This window comes from Vicugna pacos, chromosome 13, assembly GCF_048564905.1.
Source record: "Vicugna pacos chromosome 13, VicPac4, whole genome shotgun sequence".
In the NCBI taxonomy this organism is placed as follows: Eukaryota; Metazoa; Chordata; class Mammalia; order Artiodactyla; family Camelidae; genus Vicugna; species Vicugna pacos.
This window is the reverse complement of record NC_132999.1, coordinates 53,690,610-53,710,648: the sequence shown is the minus strand read 5'-3', so window position 1 is coordinate 53,710,648 and position 20,039 is coordinate 53,690,610. Positions and strand designations below refer to the sequence as shown.

General features: G+C 47.9%; 1 protein-coding gene across 2 annotated transcripts in view; it reads left to right on the top strand.

Annotated features, from left to right (window-relative positions):
• The window catches only part of VWA5B1 (von Willebrand factor A domain containing 5B1), a 58,959-nt gene that overhangs the window by 26,914 nt on the left and 12,006 nt on the right, over positions 1-20,039 (top strand). For both annotated transcript variants that reach the window (XM_072975228.1, XM_031683749.2), the window contains exons 8-17: positions 2,290-2,466; positions 6,602-6,712; positions 8,529-8,731; positions 9,168-9,282; positions 10,738-10,923; positions 12,839-13,022; positions 13,845-14,035; positions 16,229-16,430; positions 16,903-17,217; positions 18,813-18,950. In XM_072975228.1, the coding sequence (XP_072831329.1) occupies positions 2,290-2,466; positions 6,602-6,712; positions 8,529-8,731; positions 9,168-9,282; positions 10,738-10,923; positions 12,839-13,022; positions 13,845-14,035; positions 16,229-16,430; positions 16,903-17,217; positions 18,813-18,950 (1,822 nt within the window). The remainder of the gene's footprint in view (positions 1-2,289; positions 2,467-6,601; positions 6,713-8,528; positions 8,732-9,167; positions 9,283-10,737; positions 10,924-12,838; positions 13,023-13,844; positions 14,036-16,228; positions 16,431-16,902; positions 17,218-18,812; positions 18,951-20,039) is intronic.

Below are 20,039 nucleotides of genomic sequence, written 5' to 3'. Positions count from 1 at the left end.
TAATGGCAGCTTGAGGAGACATCAGAAAAATCCTCAGCCAGGCGCCCCACCCCGCCCCTCAGAAAGGCAAAAATCAGGCTCCTGTCACTGCCAGATGTGGCCATTTCTGCCCTGGGCTCTGTCATCAAGACAGCCAGATTGGGCAATGGCTTTTGGCAAAGGAATTCCTTGTGGGAGGGAGGGCACAATCACCAGGGAGAGAGGCAGGCATCCAGAAGGCCCAGATATCAATCAGGAAGAGTCGGTGGGATGAGCTGCCAAAACCTGTGATTTAGCAAAGAGGGGGCAAATGACACGGAGGGAGACACCATTACAAGAGATGGAGATGCAGAGAGAAGCAGAGACAAAGAGACTGAAAAAAAAAAGTGATGTGCACACAGGTCAGCAGCAGACAAAGAGACCCACACAGATTCATTCTCTCATTTATTCATTCAACAAACACTAAGTGCCCAATAGGGCTCTGGTCTAGGCACTGGGGAGACAAGGCTGAAAACGACACATCCTCTCCTCCTGGAGCTTACATTCTAGCACTGGGAAACAGATGAGAAAGAAACACATGAGCAAGATCAGTTTGGAGAGGGCTGGGGACGTGAAAGACATGAAACAGGATGACAAGATACTGAGTGATCAGCATGGGGTGCCGGTTAGCCAGGTTTTTAGAGAGAGCCTGTCCAGGAACGTGAGCTGGCAGGCTGTCAAGCACTGGAAGAACGTGCATAGAACAGGAGGCACAATAATGGTGACATGTATGGAAAAAAGAGAGGTGCCCAGTATGGCTGAAATATAGAGCAAACATGAGATGGACAGGTAGGCAGGAGTCAGGCCATAGAGGGCTTCATAAGCCCTGCTGCAAGGTATAGGGGGAAACTATTGCTTAAGCAAAGGAATAACCAGAATGATCACACTGCCTGCTCGCAGTAGAATGGACATGGGGAGATAAAAGTAGAGGAAAGGGGCCAGTAAGAGGCTGTTGCAAAGGTCCAGGCAAGAGATGCTATATAGTCTTGAACTTGGGTTATTGCAGTGGGGACAGAGAGAAGAGGACAAGTTCAGGATATCTTAGCTGCAGAACCTGCAGTCTCGGCTGAAGGAGCAGATGTGTGGGGTGAGGAAAAGACAGGAGTCAAGGACAAGTCCCAGGTCTTTAGTGTGAACACCAGGGCAGGTGATGATGTCAACCATTGAACTGGAGGAGGGACCCACATAGACAGAAACGGAAAAACAAAGAGAGACACGTACATGCAGGGACCATCAGATAAAGAGACAGAGACAGTCGGGTTGGAGAGATTGGGCGGCAGAGTGAGGACGGAGGAAATGAGATTTGGTGCCGAGTGACCGGGAGACTCAAGGACAGTTCAGGCAGCCACGTGACAGGGCCAGCTAAGAGAATACATGAGAAGACAGAGGACCATGGTGCGTCCTCCCTTTAATGTTTCCTGAGCCCATGTTTGTACCAGGCTCTATGTTAAGCCCTGGAGGTGCAAGAGACTCAAGCACGACCGGCCTTCAAGCAGCACACGAGCTAGAGGGGAGACAGAGGTGTGGGCAAAAGCTGGCAGTGAGAGAAGAGCCTGGGATCCCACGGCAAATAGCAGCAGCAAGAGCAATGATGGCTGCAGTTTAGACACAATTACTCTGCTGGCCAGCGGGCCTCACAAGCATTGTGTTTGGTCCATACAACTTGGTGACGTAGGTACTCTTGTCCTCACCCCAGGGATGAGGAAACTAGATAATTAAGCCCACCGGGAAGATGGGGGCAGGTTTTCCAAAGAGGTAAAATTTGAAGAATGAGTAGGAAGTTATCATTGGGGAGAGAATCAGTAAACTAGGGAAACCCCAAGTTCACGGCTAAGATGAGCCGGAGAGTGGCTTATGCACTGGGTGTGAAAGGGAAAGAAATCAGTATCCAACACAAGGTCTGCATGGGTGCCAGCGCCTTCCCATTTGTGTGCCAGCTCAGTTCATCCCCAGAACCTCCTGAGAAGTGGATATTATTTGCCCCATTTTACAAATAAGAAACCAACCCAGAGGAGAGTCTTGCCCAAGATCACACAGCTGGACGGTGAAAGAGCCGGGATTCAAACCCAGTTCTTTCTGCCTCCAAAGTCCACGTTGCTGCTGCAACCTGTGAATGCCTAGCAGAGGAGCCAGGTACGGCCAGCCTAGAAGTCTTTCACACAGAGGATGAGTGGGATCCTGACAAAACATAGTGAGTCATGGGGGACCATCCCCAAGCAGTAGCTCTGGACCCCTTGAATGCCCGAGTGAGAATCTTCCTTTCTTCTCCAGACAGAAATCATCCGGAAACGTCTCCACAAGGACATCCCCCACCATTCCGTCATCATGCTCAACTTCTGTCCTGACCTCCAGTCAGTCCAGCCGAACTTGAGAAAGACCCATGGGGAGTTTATCTTTCTCATCGACAGGAGTGGCAGCATGAATGGGACCAACATCCACAAGGTCAAGGTACCTCTAAGAGGACCCCTTGCCCCAGGATCTAGGGCTTCAGGGTAACCAGCTTCTCAGCACTTTCTGTTGCAAGCATACCTGAATCACCACCTCAAATGACTCTCCATGGCTTAGAGAAATGACAAACAACATTTTTTATATCAATTTAAACAAAGATCCCCCAAACTCACTTGCTCCCAGAATAAACCCCTGAAGTGATATGAGCAGAGGTTAACCGTTGCCTGTTTATAAGGGATGAAGTCATCAGTAGCTTCCCTTGGTGTTCTGCACGCCTTTGTTGCACGCCTGATCTGGCTAAAACCCCTCACTAGGTACTAAATGGAGAGGGATACAGAGAAGAGAGGAAGGACGCTAACATTTGCCGAGGGCCTGCTATGGGTCAGACACTGTGCAGCCACTTAATGCACAGCTTGGTGTTTAATCCAGACAGTAATCCTATGAGTTCAGTCCTGTTGTCACTATTTTCCAGATGGGAAAACTCATCCTGAGAGTTTCAGCAATACATCCAAGGTCACACAGCTAGTGTGGTCTAAAATTAAACCCATAAATTAAACTCTGTCTGATTGTTTCTACCACATGACATCAAACAGTCACTGGACACGACCTCTGCCATCAAGGAATGTGTGGAATCCAGTAGAAATGATTTGGCTCATCCTTTCTTTTTTTTTTTTTTCTTTCAAATGCCTAATATGTGCAAAACCCTGTGCTTGGCCATCTGGAAGTAAAACAGGTTGTAAACATAGTTCCTGCCCTCAAGGAGCCCACAGTCAAGTGAGGGGGGCAGCCCTTTTAGCCAAGCATGCCTAGGAGGATGGTCTTGATGCAATGGAGAGTTCTGAAAGAGTGTAGAAGAAAGAGTGATAAAACCTTCCCCCACACCTCCAGAAGCTTTCCTTCTCCCTTGGGAGATTATTTGCCTCAATAATGGCATTATCCAACCCTCTCTTTTATTTTTAGTTATGCAGATGTCCATCTCTTCCTCTGGAATTATACACTCTTTAAGGGAAAGGACTAGATCTTTCTATCTTTCCCCATGGGGCCTAGCTCTGTGTTTATGCATAAAAAGCCCCCCGTCGCTGTTTATTGAACTGGGTAGAGGATTATAGTTCATGAGGGAACAAGGAGGGAGAGGGATGGCTCTGCTGTCACCTGAAATTTTATCTCTCCCCCTAGCTTGTCCCTGGAGCAAACTTGTTTCCAGGGCAACAGGATCAGCAAGGAGGGAAGGAGCTAGGTGGGATCTGTGATGCTAGCTGTCTCCTCGGCCTTGCTGTGCTAGGTTTGGTCTTGAAGCATGACAGAGTAGTCACATATGAGACCCGAGTTCCTCTTTGATGCCTCCTGACACTGGGATGCAGGACTGGGACTTTTCCCCACCCCTGCCCACTACCGAAGGCAAGCATAGGAATGAGGAGCTGTCCAGGTGCTGGAGTGCTGACGCACGCTCCAAGCCACTGGGACCACGTGTATTCCATTCCATATCCTTACCGATTTGTAAGACATCTCTCCAGTTACTCTAAGGTATCACGAGACCATAAACCTAAAACATCCCTTAGAGAGCATTTAATCCATTTCCCCTACCAATTTCCAGATAAGGAATCTGAGTCCCCAAGAGGCTAAGTGTTCTTCCCCACATCACAGAGCTTGTGCAAGAACATAAGCCTTCTGTATCTTGATTCAGTGCTCATTTCCCTTACATTGCTGATAGGGATTTAAGCCCACTCTTCCACTGAGAAAAGCTCTCCTCTCTTATTTGCATTCCTGCTGCATGTCTCTGTGGGAAGAGCAATGCCTGGGTCACAGGATCGATTCTGCCACTGACTCGCTATGTGGCTTTGGACAAGTTGATTGTCAATTCTGGGCTTCATTTATCCTTCCTGTAAAGTGAGAAGGAAGGATTAATTCAGGGAGGGCAAACATATGTCACACACCCCTCTGTTCCCCTTCCCCGAGCCCAGACAGACATCAATAATTGTTCACGACAGTATTTTTCATGCTGGCCTGGGCTCAGTCTCTATATCTTTCTCACTGTGGTGCTCCAGGAAGTTACTATCAGTTAAGTGGAGTTGGTTTATGAGTGGAATTCCAGTTCCTGAACTGAAGACCTTTCCAACCTCTTCATTCCAGAATTGTCTGACAATAACTTTTTCTGGCTCATGTCGGAGCCCCTTTCCCCTTGGAGTCTCTCTTGCTCTCTTTTCCAGTTCAGCTCACTGAGCTCAAGGTCATTCCTTCACAAGTGGTTTTGCATTGTCACAATCCATTCTGATAAACATGCCCCTTTTAGAGAAAGTCACAGAAATTACTCAGGCCACGTACCTCTTTGCCCACTGACAATGAGGCCATTGCAGGGGCAGGTGTTCCTTGAGTCATTAGGTTGAAGTTTTAGGAAAAACCAGGCTTAGGGAGGTAGGAGAGAACAGAAATCCAAACAGCCATGCCAAAGGGGAAAGTTCAGCCAATTTAATTTCCTGCAGCTGGTCTAATTCTTTAGCTGCCACTTGCTGCCAAAAACATGGCTTTAAAATTTCTAATAGGTGTGAGCAGAGACAATCTGTATGGATCAGCAGAGTCTCCCACATTAGTGGCTAATGAAAAAATAAACAGATATTGACTTCTTTTGTAGAAAAACAAAATGTACTGACACAAGCAAAACAGAGAGATGGACAGGACATTAATGTTAATGTTTACATAGGGGTCTGGGAGAGGGGCTGCAGGTCTGTGGAGCCTAGAACACCATACTGTGTAAAAGTTGCCAGGATCTACTTGCAACTGTTTCCTTCTAGATTTGGGGGTATCACAGTTCGTTCCCCTGAAGCTACACTGAGATCCCTAGGTGCCACCAATAAACTATATGGGGACAAGGGAGAGCCGCTCATTCCTGAGCTCCGTGCCAGGGCAGAGCCAACGTGGATAAAGATCTTGGAGCTATGTGAAAGCATCAGTCCTATTCTTAAATGTTATGATCCAGTGCAATTCCTTAACCCTTTGAGCCTCAGTTTTCTTATCTGTAAAATAGAGGTATTGATATTAATATGTATCTCATTGGGTTGGTAATAATAACCACTTACTGAATGCTGACCACATGCCAGGCTGGGACTCAGAGGAGTGACATAACTAGCCCAAGGTCAAGCTAGTAATGGTAAAGGTGAGACTGAAACCCACATATGTTTAACTTCAAAGTGTGTCTTCTGAACCACTGTGCTGTAATACATGTTACAGAGATCAAATAAGAGATAATTAATAAAAAGTGCTTAGTACCGTGTTTGGTACATAGTAATTGCTTGATATTTATCATTGCATTGTATCATCATCAACATCATCATTTTCCTTCTTGTCACCCCTGCCACCTTCCCTCTGTGTCATTATTTTTTTTAATATACCTTTATCAAGGTCTCCTGATGTTGCATAGTTAAATAGGTTAAGACTCTCTGACGGTCACAGACTTTGGAGGCAGAGGGACACATGTCTGAGTCCTGGCTCCACTCTTTACTATCTGGATGCTCACCACAAATCACTCCACCTCTCTATTCCTCAATTTTCTCTCAAATAAAATGGGGATAATGTTATGCCTGCCTCAGAGGGTTATTACGAAGACCGTATGAGGTAATACATGTAAAGTACATGCTGGGCATTCAACACATATGAGACAAAGAGACTATTTCTAAGAGATGTGAGCCTAGTTAATGTTAGTGAGGGTGATTCTGATGCACAAGGCCCTGGATGAGAGCTAGAAACCTGCTCCATCAGCAGTGTGACCTGGAGCAAGTCACGTGCCCCGCTTAGATGTCAAGTTTGCTTTGGCGGAAGGGAGCAGGCAGGTCCTGCTCTCCTTAACTCTCAGGCTCTGAAGACGGGTTGCCAGAGAATGGAACCGGCAAGCCATAATAGAATAGCCTTGAGAAATCAGTCTTGCTACACAGATGAGGAGTTTTATGATGATGGCTTTTGTCCAGGCTCTGGTCGGCATTAGCAAATTTCTTGATCTGGGGGAGAAAGCAATGTTGGGTGCAGACAAGGGGTGAATGGTCCACTTGGAGGCTGCTTCTGTGCTGGTAGGAGACCACTGCTGTGTGGCAGGCAAGATGATGGCTCCTTCCTGAATCCTGAAAATGCCTTTCTTGCTTGTCAGGATGCCATGCTGGTGGCTCTTAAGAGCCTCATGCCAGCCTGCCTCTTCAATGTCATCGGGTTTGGATCCACGTTTAAGACCCTCTTCCCTTCCAGTCAGACCTACAGTGAGGTAAGGAGGGGACATGGCTGGGACCAAGAGGTGTTGGGTAGTGAGGAGCGGACGGAAGAAAGGAAAAGGAAAGAGGAGGGAGCCCTGAGGTCTGCCCGTATAGAACCTGTCCACCCACATAGAACCTAAATGATGTTGGGAGCAGAGAACCAAAGGGAGGCGACCTCCATTTAGGCATTCTTCTGACCTTTCTCCTCCTTGAAATAAAGAACATTGGACAGGGGGGCAGCAGGCAAATTGTGTGTACAGCAAGCGGTACGGGGAAAGGGTAGGGAGAGGATATGCCTTAGATCTCCCACTCACTGAAGCCTCTGCCTCATGAGAGCAATAGACTCATGTAAGGACGAGTGAAAGGAGCGAATGGTAAGGAGCAGAGCAATGAATTAAGGGGTAGAGGAGTGCGTAGGTGAGTAAGTGGGTTAAGAGTGGTGCTCACATGGCTTAAGGTACAGTTTGGAAAGAGGACAGTGGCCCCAGCAGCATGTTCAAAACTGGAGCATCTTACCCTGGTCTAGGAATAGGAATAGAGGAAGGAAGGGAGGGAGGGAGGGAGGAAGGAAGGAGGGAGGGAGAGAGGGAAGGAAGGAAGGAGGGAGGGAGGGAGGGAGATAGGGAGGGGAGGAGGGAGGGAGGAAAGAAGGACAGAGGGGGCACTTTTCAATTAAAGTAACTTCTTTATGGATTTTTAATACAGAAATAATATATATTGATTGTCCCACAATTGTTAAATCCAGATAATCAAGATGAAAAATTTGAAAATCCCCCATGATTACATCAGTCAGGAAAAAAAATAGAAAAACCACAGTTAAGAGCTTAGTATAAATCCTTCCTTGTTCTATGCATTTACACACATTTTCAGTAAAGATAGGATTAGCCCTTCCACACTTTCTGTAACCTATTTTTCTAACACAACAGCCTATCATGAGCATATGTCCATGCCAGTAAGTCTTAATCTGCAGCATAATTTTAATAGCTGCCTAGTATTTCACTACACAGATAGATTGTGACTTATTTAACTAAACCCCTAGAATTGGGTATTTAAGTTGTCCCCATTTTTTTCTATTTAGTCATCTTTGCAGCAAAGACTTTGCATTCATCCTTAACGATTCCCTTGGGATAAATTCCTAGTCTTGCTGGTTCAAAAGTACATATGCATTTTAAGACTTTTGACATATGCCATTACTCCAAGTGTAGATGTTTGAAGAGCATCTTCCTGAGCCAAGAGCAGGAGAACATTTGGTGTCCAGTGAGAATCTGTCCTTGCTACAGTGACATCCATCCAGTGCCAATAATCCTTGGCCAGTTGTGTCCACAGTGTTGGCCCAGGAGGGAGGAAATCTGAAGCTCAGATTGAGGAAATGTTTTCCCCAAAGCATTGTAGGAATTTAGTGCCACAGTCAGGCCAGGACTCAAGTCTCATGATTTCTAGTCTGGAGTTCTTTCTACCACACCTCCTACCTCCCTCATCAGGAAAGGAAATCTCATTTGTGTTGAGTAGTTAGGGTTTGATGTGCTACCTTTTCCAAGGCTGTTTCTATTCTTAAAAAGGAACAAAGAAAGGACAACAGGATGTTAATACACCATGAATGGTGGCATTTAGGGCATTGGTAGGTGGTGCTATTGGACAGAATCAGGCCAAAAAAATGGCCACCTATTCTTCTTGTGCATGGGGCAGAGATTGGGAACATGAGTCAACTCCAGTGAAGTTGAATTAAGATCTGGAGAAACAAAGGACTCATCCTCCAGGGGGCTTTTGTTCTCTGCACCATATATTGACCCTGGGGAAAACCTCCCTGCTCATGGCCCTTCTCTGCAGGAGACCTTGGCCATGGCCTGTGAAAACATCCAGAGAATGCGAGCTGACATGGGTGGCACCAACATCCTCTCCCCACTCAAGTGGATCATTCGGCAGCCAGTGCTCCAAGGCCACCCGAGGCTGCTCTTCCTGATCACTGACGGGGCCGTCAACAATACAGGGAAGGTGCTGGAGCTGGTGCGAAACCATGCCTTCTCCACCAGGTGGGCACACACTGAAGGTCTGGGGCTTGGTTATTCTGGGATGGGGGCAAGAACCAGGGCAACATGGAAAATGCCAGAAGCAGAGGAGAGAACCCACAATTTCTACTGTGCTTTGCTTCCACAGTGGTCTGGCTGACCTCAGAGTTGACCTTTTTCCACTCAAGAGGTCAGGGGGTTAAGATGCCCACACCTCTGCATACATGTCCCAAAGAGCAGCCCAGGCGGAGGAAGTCCTTCCTGCCGCTCTGACTTGGCGCTGGGGTGGGAGTTTATGAGCTGTCTGTGTGTGAATGTGAGCACTCACAGATGGCCCTCTTCCGTCTCCCTCACCCTCTGAGACGGCTCTGCTGGATCGTGATCTGTCCCTTTTCCCATCAGGGGACAAAAATGGCAGAGAGGATGGGAAGCAGCAGCCTGTCCCCTCCCCTTCCCCCAGGTGCTATAGCTTTGGAATCGGACCCAACGTCTGCCACAGACTGGTGAAAGGGCTGGCAACCGTGTCCAAGGGCAGTGCTGAGTTCCTGGTGGAGGGGGAGCGGCTGCAACCCAAGGTAGGCGGAAGGGCCTTGGTCTCTCCTGGTGCTGAAAACTCAGAGGCCCGGACTGGTCATAGTCAATGGTGGAGATGGGATTTCACCCCAAGTCTTAGCTCCACGAGGCCACGCTGCAAGCCAGTAAGGACCAGAGGTAGAGGCCACAGAGGCAATTCTTGGAGCTAATACAGGACACTAGATCCCCTGGTCTCCAGCCACTGGATCATATGGTCCATCCACTGGCTGGGCAGAACTGGAGATCCTGAAGGTGTCACTGCCTCTATGGACATGAGTTATGTTTGGGGTCCTTTCTGGCCATGTCCCTGATAAGGACAAATGATGGCTCAGAAGAATCTAAAAGGCCCAGAAATCAAGGTAATTGTAGTCTTCCTTCCATTTCCTGCATCACTGGCACAAATAATCCAGCCTTTAGGAAGTCCCTGTGTCAGCCGAGATCCTCCAAGAACAAGAGACAGAGATGAGGTTAAGACTGCAAGAGGTTTATTGAGGGATAAAATCTATGAAAGGGAAAAAAGGAAGAAACAGGAAGGGAAAAACTCTTCAATCCTTGTGCAGATGCAACACTTATAAAAGGGAAGGACAGAAGCAGCATTGGGCAGGGAGAGCCTCAGACTGCAATGCAGGTCTGGCAAGGACTCAACCAACTCAACAGGGATCTCTGGAGCAAGGATTGCCCACTAGGTAGTCTATGTTGGGTGGAAAGATCAGGTACTGCCTGGTATCCCTGTTACACTCATTTGTTCCCTGGGGACTTCCAGGGAGAGGTGTGGTTTTGGTTTGAAAGCTGAGGCATTGCATGTGGAGACTGTCACCTAATTGCATTCCTTGCAGCAAAAAAGCACAGTCTTTTTCAAAGGGAGATTTGAAAGGACCCCTCTATGGCTGCCACAATCCCCAAATCATTTTTCTCCAGCTTTGTAGTACATTTGAGGAAATCATCCTAGGCGATGCTAAACCACTGTCTAGATGCTAAACCAGCTGTCATTTACTGAACACCTATCATGTGGCAGAGACTTCAAATTCGGGATCCCAGATAATCCTCCCAACTGTATTGAGAGTTGAGAATTATGAGCCCGCTTTAACAGAAGGGGAAACTGTGGCCCAGGAAGGCAAGTTGACTTGCTCAAGATCACTGCTTAGTCCATGTTTTGACACAGACTTTCTGTGTGCCCCGGGCTAATCACAGCTCTACTTTGAGCCTTGGATTTTCTAATTTATAAATTGCTAAGCTTAGAGAAGGTGACAGCAAAGATCTGCTCCAACTCTGACATTTTAGGAGTCTAAGAAGCTCAGAGGCATGTTCACCGCTGAGCAAGCCACCCCAAGGTCTACTGTCATTTATTCTATGTTCACATCACCTCATGCTCATACCCACGTGGTCTTCATGCTCCTCATCTGTACATATCCCTGCTCGTATATCTCCTCAACTTGTGTTCTGACCCGACCCAACAGATGGTCAAATCCCTGAAGAAGGCCATGGCCCCAGTCCTGAGTGATGTGACTGTGGAGTGGATCTTCCCTGAGACCACCGAGGTCCTGATCTCACCTGTCAGCACCAGCTCTCTCTTCCCTGGAGAACGGCTAGTGGGGTATGGCATTGTATGTGATGCCTCCTTATATGTCTCCAATCTCAGAACTGTAAGTATTTTAGAAATTCCAAGGATCAGTGGGGGTCCAGAACCCTGCCCACAAATCCATTCTTAGCTGGAAAGACTATTCATGGCAGCTGGGAACTAACTGGATCTGAGTTTACTGTTGTGTGGTATAGCTGTGAGGCCATGAACATTCGGTCATGGTAACACCATCTGGGTAAATGCCACCATCTCAGTATGTGGTTCTCAAGATCCCCTGCAGCAGAAGAACTTGGGGGACATGTTTGAAATGCAGAACGCTAGCTCCAGCCCGGGTCTACTGAACAAAAAAATCTCGGAGGATAAGGCCTAGGAACCTGCATTTTACCTATTCTCCTCAAAGTGATTTTGATAAACAATTCAGTTCAGACCAACCACACTCAGCTTTCTTTCTCCATATATTCTAGTCAGCTCATATCTCCTTAGATGAATTTGTGCCTTATTTATTTATGAGGATAATTCTCTTGTATGTGGTGGCAAAAGTGGCATAAAAGTGAAGACCTTCTCCGAAGGAGGTGGAATTCATGCTAAAATGTAGAAGATTACCTGAGAAGCTATTTCCTCACCTGTCTTCCCTCTTTAGTGAGTCTTTCCACTTCCCCTTAAAGGATTTGTCATCTGGTTTTGTTTTTAAGCAGGAGCTACAAACTCAGTGCCTAGAGGGATTGGACAGGGATGAAATGAATGAAATGGACTTGTAAAAATGAAAGGAGATAGCCAATGTCATGAGGGACAGCCGTTATCACTGAGTTCGTAGAGAGGAAGTGAGGAGTGGTGAGGAATATAGCAAACTGGATAGCACACACCTTGTCTAAAATGGTCAGCCCCTACTCAGCTCTAACAAATTGTGGCCAGGCAGGAATGCAGGCCCTGTGTTAAATGTGTTTCCAGTCTTTCAAGAGAAGTTAGAATTTTATTTGAAATTTCCAGATTTTAGAATGCTATGGAATCTCGTAAGAACCACGGTCAGTAATAGCCAATGTGTTTTGGAGAGTAGAGTGTTCAACTGCAGGGAGAAAATGCTAAACAAAATGCTGGTCAAGTCTCTGCACAGTCTAGGCTCTTCTTGGAGGTCTGGGAGATAGCAGATCATCAACTAGCTACTACTAGCAAGGACTAGCAAATCCATCCTCCTTTCCTTGCCCATGAGACTGGCAATGCTTTCTCCTGCTACTAGCAGAGCTGCTGGGTAAAGGGTGTAAACATGACTTCCCCTCCTGGAGGGCAATCTAGAAATAACTAATGAAATTAGACATACATAACTTGTCAACCCAGAAAAGCCTTCTAAGAATCAAACACGTAGAAATAAAAGTGATGTAATAGATTTACGTCCAAGGATTTATTGTAGCATTTTTTTATGGTGGCAAAAAAAAAAAAATGGCCACAAAGTGAATGCTAAACAACACTTAAGGGTGATAGAATATCGTACAGCCAAATGTTTAAAAGAATAGTTGATGTGCAAGATTTCCAAAATGTTTTAAGCATGAAATTCAAGCTACTGATAAATGTAAGTAATATGGTCCAGTTTTTGTAAAACAAAATGACCCCAAAAAGCCCCTTTTTTTTTTATATGTTTATATTATGGAGAATGGAATAAAAGGAACAGATGATTCATGTTGTTAATCTTGGCTACCTATTTGGAAGCACTAGTAGCATTTAGAATTTCATTTTTTAATTTAGTAAAGAATGTAATTAAAAATATAAACAACATAAGTAATATGAAAAAAACCACTTCCATTCACCATCCCTTAAACAGAAGTCTGCCTAAACTGCCCAAACAAGCAAAAAACTCTCCTATTATTCTGGTTCTTTGAGGGTGGGACCTCCACCATCCCCCCACACACACACCCCTTCCGGCCCTTTGGATATCCTTCCTGACATCAAGCCTCACTCCAAGCCCTCTTTTACATCCCTCCCTCCAGGACAAGAGAAGACGATACAGCATGCTGCACTCTCAGGAGTCTGGCAGCTCTGTCTTCTACCACTCACAGGATGAGGGCCCCAGCCCAGATAGTGGAGACTGTGCCAAGAGCGTGGGGGCACCCTTCAATCTGAGGCAGGACAAAGATGCCCAGCCATCCAGCGGAGACTCTACCACCAATCCTGGTTAGTCTGCTGCTCTTTGTGCTTCACTCCCTTCTCCAGGGAGATTATGATTGCTACATTTACTGAACATTTACTATGTGCTAGGCACTTTATACAATTTCATTGAATTGTTAGCAGCTGTGGAGGCGGGTACTATTATACCAAATTTACAGATGAGGAAACTGAGACTTGGAGAATTTCATCAACTTGGCTAAACTCATGGAACTTGAAAGAGGTAGAGTACAGAGAAAGAGTCTAGTCCTGTCTTCCCCCAAAGCCTGTTTATGGTATTAGTTTCAGAGGGTATGTGCAGTGCAGGAAGCAAGGATGACTCCAACATGGCACCTGTCCTTCAGAAGCTCTCCATCTAGTGAGAAAGACACAATCGGCCTTATCACACTCTGATAGAAAGCAGAGTGACAGGGGCCACAGGGAAGTTTAACAAACTGTGGGGATCCCAGGGAAAGGCATATCTGGCAGAGAATATTAACCAAACATAACGAGGGCACTAGTTCTTAGAAGCAGAAACAGAGAGGAGAGTCCAGGCAACAGAAACTGCCTGAGTAAAGATGTGGAGGTGTGACACCCAGAAGACACGTACACAACTGGTATGTCTGGAGCACATAATACCTTGAAAAGGGAGCAAAAAGTAGCTGGGTAGACAAATTAGTGCTGGATGAGGCAAGGCTTTGAATTCCAGGTGAGGTGAGGCACCTGCACATATTTCAGCAGGCAAGCAGTGAAAAACTCAAGAAGTTTCCAAAGAAAGGGATATACAAGCCCCTTTTTCTTTCCCCAGTATTCTTCCTCCCTGATGGCTCCCCTGTCACCCCTTCTGCCCAGGTCTATACCTCTCCCAGCGACGGCGAGCATATAGCACCAACCAGATCACCAACCACAAGCCCTCCCCAAGGGCCCCCATTGCCAGCGACCCCACAACGGCTGCCAGGAGATACCCACTGCGGAAAGCCAAGCTGCAAGACCTCACCAACCAGACCAGCCTGGATGCTCCACGGTGGCAGACTGATTTGCAGGTACCCAAGCAGGGCATGTTGGAGTTGAGGGAGGCCATGGGTGGGGAGAGAGCTATGGCTCCTGTTTCAACCACAAGGATGGAGCTTGACCACAACTTACACTGAAGTGAGTCACTTCTTCCTTCTTTTTCTGGACCTTCATCTGCCTGACCTCCAGTGATACCTTCCTAATAGTGTTATCAAAGACATCACCCATTCTCGGCTCACAAAACTTCCCAGTTGGCAAGAAGCACCCTTGTCTCATTTGATTTTATAGCGCCTCTTGGGAAAGAGGGAATGTAGGGGCTGGCCACCCGACTCTGTTCAGATGCGGAAATTGAGGATCAGAGAGGTTAAGTGACTTAACCAGGGTCACACAGTCAGTCAGGGGATGGTAACCCAGGAACTTCTGCCTGCAAAACCCTTGCTTTCCCCACTCCATCACCTTCTGCAACTTCTTCAAATCCCAAGGGGTGTACATTCACCCAGGGCAAAGATCATCTCAAAGTTAGAGCCACAGTAGGACCAGTCATCCAATGACCAGCTTTACCAGAGTTTTTCAGCCCCTACACTATTGACATGGTAATTCTTTGTTGTGGGGGTTCTCCTGTGTGTTGTGGAATGTTGGGCAGCTTCCCTGGCCTCTATCCACTGGATGCCAGTAACACTACCATCCCCAATCAGGACAACCAAAAATGATTGTAGACACTACCAAATGTTCCCGGGGGAGGGAGGCAAAATCACCAGGTTAAGAAATAGTGTCCTAAATCAAATTGGTGTTTGCTATGAACTGTATGCCTTATCCCATTTTCTTAAGAATGGGCTTTAAGTAGCTTTGTCACTGTGTGTCTATGATTGCATAAAAGCAGCCTTTCACCCTCCCACTCTAGCCCATAAACCACATCCCTCCCCACCTTCACATACACGTAAGTCCTCTATGATCCCCAAGGGTGGAGATAACTCCCACCTTGTCCCTGAAGACTCTTCTCTGTGCTTAGCCCGGGACCACTCGATGTGGTTAGAAGACACTGACCCTGGAGCCAGGCAGACTCTGCTCCCCTAGCATGTTGCTTAACCTCTCTGAGCCCCAATTTCTTCATCTATGAAACTGGGGAGAATAGCTTATCAGATGATTGAGCTAACAGCCATCAGCAGATGGTTACTAGGAGATAACGGCAGTTAGAGGGCTCTTGCGGGCATCAGCTAAAAGATGAAGTACCTAGTGCAGCACCGGCACACAGTCAGTGTCCTGTAAATGCAGCTCTACTTGGTGCGAGCTCTGGGCAGTTGGGCTTCTCTTCTCTCCTGCTTGCTTCTGACCCAACTTTGCTCATCTCTCCAACCCCTGCTTGCCTTCTTCCCCAATCTGATGCTCCCTGACACACTTATATGAATGAACATGCGTGCATATGCACACACACGTACACACTCCCTGCAGCCTGTGGTTGGGTGAATGGGGCTCAATATTAGACTAATCTGTTCCTATGGAAACTGTAGCAGCTTCTGTTTCTCAGTGTGGTGGTGATGGTGAGGCAGGGGTGAAGGGAATCCCAGTCTCTAATGGGGGAGAGCAGCCTTGGCTGGGTACCAGTTCCCACTGAGACCAACCTAAGAAAGACCAGTCCCTTTCGTCTCCCACACCCTTGCACCATTCCTAGGACTGCAAGCCCAGAGGAAACAGGAAGGAGGGCCCCAGCCCCTGCCCCAAGGAGCCCCCATCTAATGGGGAGGTATAGTCCTCTTCCCAGTAAATACTTGAGATGAAAAAGACACTATTATGATCTCTTCTCTCCTGCTTGCTTCTAACCCAGCTCTGCTCATCTCTCCCCAATCCCTGCTTGGCTTCTTCCCCAGTGTGATGCTCCCCAACACACTTGTGTGAATGCGCAAGGTTGATAATTGCAACCAAACACAAAAAAAATTTTTAACTTTTGGCAAAAAAAAAGTGGATTTAGAATATTACCCCTGGTATGTGATTCTCCATGATTTTCCATGGTTTTCTGTGGTTTGGACTTAATCCATGGTTTGGGATTATTTGTGTTGATGTTTCTCATGGGTAGTGAATAGCAGGTTATGTGTCCTTGGGTATAAGGGGGCAGTCCCCCCAGGAGCACAGGGGAGCTGGGGTACCCAGGGAAGAGCAATGCCTTGGGGTAGAGGGCAGGGGCCAGCCACCAGGAGCTCAGCCTCCTCCCCTTTCTCTTGCATTCTTAGCCCTTGCTGAACAATGGCCAGGACCTGAGTCAGGGCCTCAGACTCCGGGGTCCAGGGGCCCGCAGGCCCTCTCTGCTGCCCCAAGGCTGCCAGCCCTTCCTGCCCTCAGGCCAGGAGACCCAGGCCTGGAGCCCCATGAAAGAGCTGGATCTTGGGTCCAGCTTGAAGCCTGCCTCAGACAGCCGCAGCCCTGGGGACCTGGGTAAGTGGCCACAGGCTCCAAAACCTGACTGGGGACAGGAAGGAATCCTAGGCTGTAACCCAGCTTCAGATGACAGGCTGGAGGGCAGACACCTGTGCCTGGGGAGCAGGTCAGGGGTGGGGGTGGTCTGCTATGGCCCATGGCTCCCAGAGAACCTCACCAACCCTTCTTTCTCAATCAACGTGGCCCTTGGGCTGCCTGTGAGGCTCCCAGATGTCCTCCCTGCAGAGTGTCCCTACCCTACCCTATCTGGCCCCCTCAGATACCAGCTTCCTGGGAGGCAGGTCTGCCCCACTCCTGGGGACAAGCCCATGCCACGCCTGCTCTCCGAAGGAAAGAGTCGTGTGTTCCCTGGGGGTGGGGGGCTGTACTTGTTTCGCGGTGTCTGCGTCCTGGGGAAGGATGATGTCCCCTGGGGTTGGGCCCTCTGTCCTGAAGCTCAGATCACAGTCGCTCGTCCCTCCACCCATAGAGCCGTCCCATCATCCCTCCGCCTTCGAGACGGAGACGTCCTCGGACTGGGAGCCCCTGGCTGAGTCCGAGGAGCAGGCCAGTTCCAGCAGGCCTGCCACCCCAGGCCCTGTGCTGGGCAAGGCCGTGGTCAAGGGCCTGCGCGACAGCCAGCGTTTGCAGTGGGAGGTGAGCTTCGAGCTGAGGCCTCCGGGGCCCGAGAGGGGCGGCGCGCGCGAGGCCGACCTGTGGAGCGAGACCTTCCACCACCTGGCGGCCCGCGCCATCATCCGCGACTTTGAGCAGCTGGCGGAGCGAGAGGACGAGATCGAGCAAGGTGAGCGCCGAGCCGTGGGCCCGCCCCCTTCTCATAGCCCCGCCCCCACGCCCCACCCCTTCTCCGCCCCCAAGGACCTCGTGGCTCCACCTCCCCTGGCTTCAACCCAGTTTCTCCCTACAGCCCTGCCACCGCCCAACACTCCACCTGCCGTCCCCCATCTCTGCCTCCCGTGCTTCTTTTGACCCCCAACTGCCCCCCAACACACACACACACACACAGAGCCCAGGGCTCCACCCCCTGCTTGATCTGCCCCCATCCCCCTACCTCCAGGAGCCTCACTCCTCCCAGCCCTGGGCTCCTCCACTCACCCTGTGATCTGTCTTCCTCACTCCTCACTCCTTCCCCTCTGCTCCAGGTCCCTCACTCCTCCCTTTCCAGGGCTGTAGGGCTTCGCGGACAGAACTTTGAGGACCACCCTATTCCACCTGCCTTGCTCCTCTGGGACCACATCTGCCTTCCCACAAAACCCCCTACATCTAATCTGACCTCTCAGTCACCCATCAACACCATTTATTGAGTGCAGATTAGCTGGGGGCCAGACTCTCGGCTCACCAGTGCAGGGGCCACCACCATCCCTGTCCTTACTTGTGAGTGCTTGACATGAACTAGCAAGGAAGCCAGCTGACATTAGTCAAATAACTATACACACAATTAATTGAGTGCATTTGTCCTAAGGGCTATTAAGAGAAAACACAAGGATTCGAGAAATTGTATAACAGGGATGGTAGGGAGGCTAATTTAGCTCAGAAATTGGGGCACACTTTCCTAAGAAAGTGATACCTGGGAACTTGATGGAGCACACTTGGAGAACAGATAGAGAAACAAACAGAATATGTCTATTATCTGCTATAGTTTATGCTTTATTTATATTATAACATTTTATTGTTTATACTTCACATTTTTTGTATTTTATATATGTTATTTTTTTTCTTCCCATGAGCACTTCACCTTACAGTTTGTAAGACGTTTGTCCATCCTTCATGTCCTTGGCACCTCATGCAGCCCTTGGCGGCAGCAAGCCAGGCACTGCTCACCTGTTCGGTGGAGCCAGCCTGGGCTTCAGAGTCAGATCTTCCTCACTCCTGATCTCAGGTCCATTCCTAACTTGCTGTGTGACCTTGTGCTCGCCACTGTCCGTCTCTGGCTTTCTATCTTTTCTGCAAGATTGTCCCAATGGGCCAGACCAATGGTCCCCATGCAGCTAGGGGACCTGTGAAATCCTCCAGCAAGATTCTCATCAGACAGCTGCAAAATGAAAATAGAGAATACAGAAAACATAGAGATTTGGGCTTTTTTTTAAATAACACTGAAGTTATTTAAAGAAAGTTACTGTTGTTTTTATTCTTAGCTATCTTACCTCTTTCATATTAAAATGTCCTTATTTTATGAAATGATGGTGAAGGTTTGAATAATCTTGAGGGTTTTTTTTTTTTTAATGTCCTTAATGGCAAGTTGGTAACCCCTTCCTTTTAAGGGCTTATTTAATTTCAAAGATGGGACCACTGATCTAGCCCTCCCTTTAGCTTCCAGAGCTTCCATGTTAGGGAGGGCTTTCCAAGTCCACACAGTGACCCCGGCTTCTCCCTCTGCAGGGTCCGGCCGCCGCTACCAGGTGAACGCCGTGCACACCAGCAAGGCCTGCAATGTTATCAGCAAGTACACAGCCTTTGTGCCTGTGGATATAAGCAAGAGCCGTTACCTGCCCACCGTGGTGAGCTACCCCAACTCCGGTAAGGCAGGTGTACGGCCAGGGCGCCTCTGAGGGCCAAGCAGCCCCCAAGTGGGCCGGAGGAGGGAGACTGGGATACAAAGGAGCATAGGCCTGCAGGGAGGGGTGCAGGGAAGGTCCTAGAAGCTGAAAGGCCCCCAGAAGATGGTTTGGCCGCCAGAGGGTGAGGGGCTCTGCAGAGGGCTGCAAAACCATCCTGTTCCCTTTTGCCCACTAAATGAATATTTTTCCAGTTGGTGTCTGCTCACTCTAGAAAATTCTAAAATACAGAAAGACATAAATAAAAATGACTGGAACTGACAGTCATCGAGAAAGAGTGCTAAGTACCTCCTTGGTGTGACCATCCTTGCAAGACTTCTCTCTAGGGATATCTGTATGTAGAGAAATCAAAAGACAAAATTTTTAAATTGAACACTATTTTCATATTCTTTTTCATTATAGGTCATTACAAGCTATTGAATATAGTTCCCTGTGCTATACAGGGACCTTGTTGTTTGACAGAGATCAAATGACATCACTTATACTTAGAATCTAAAAGGCAGATCATTTTGCATGACTTGGATCATACCAATGTGTGCTATATCTTACAAACTATGGGTATGGAAAATATCTTTCCATCTTTTCTTTTTAATAGCAACAAGTATCCCACTGCAGGGAGCAATTATCATCAAACAGCCAATTAGACGGTGTTCCAAGGCCCTTTATATATATTAAATCATTTAACCCTCAAAACAGCTCTGGAAAGAAGATACTATTACCCCCATTTTACAGGTGGGGAAGCAGAGGCAGAGGGGGTTAAGTACCTAGTCCATGGTCACATAACCAAGAGGGGCAGAGCCAGGCTTGGAATCCCAGTGGCCTGGTTCCAGAGTCTATGCTCTCTCCCACTCCTCTTCGCTGCCTCTTAAAGGTTTATCGGAACCTATTTAACCAGCGCCCGACTATTAGACCTTCTGTTTATCCCCCCTTTTGATTACCGTAAATTCTGCTGCAAAGAACATCTTTGTGCACCTGTCTGGTTATCTCCTCAGGGTTAAACGACATTTAGAACTCAAATTGCATATCAAAGGGTTTCCTGGTTTTAAACTAT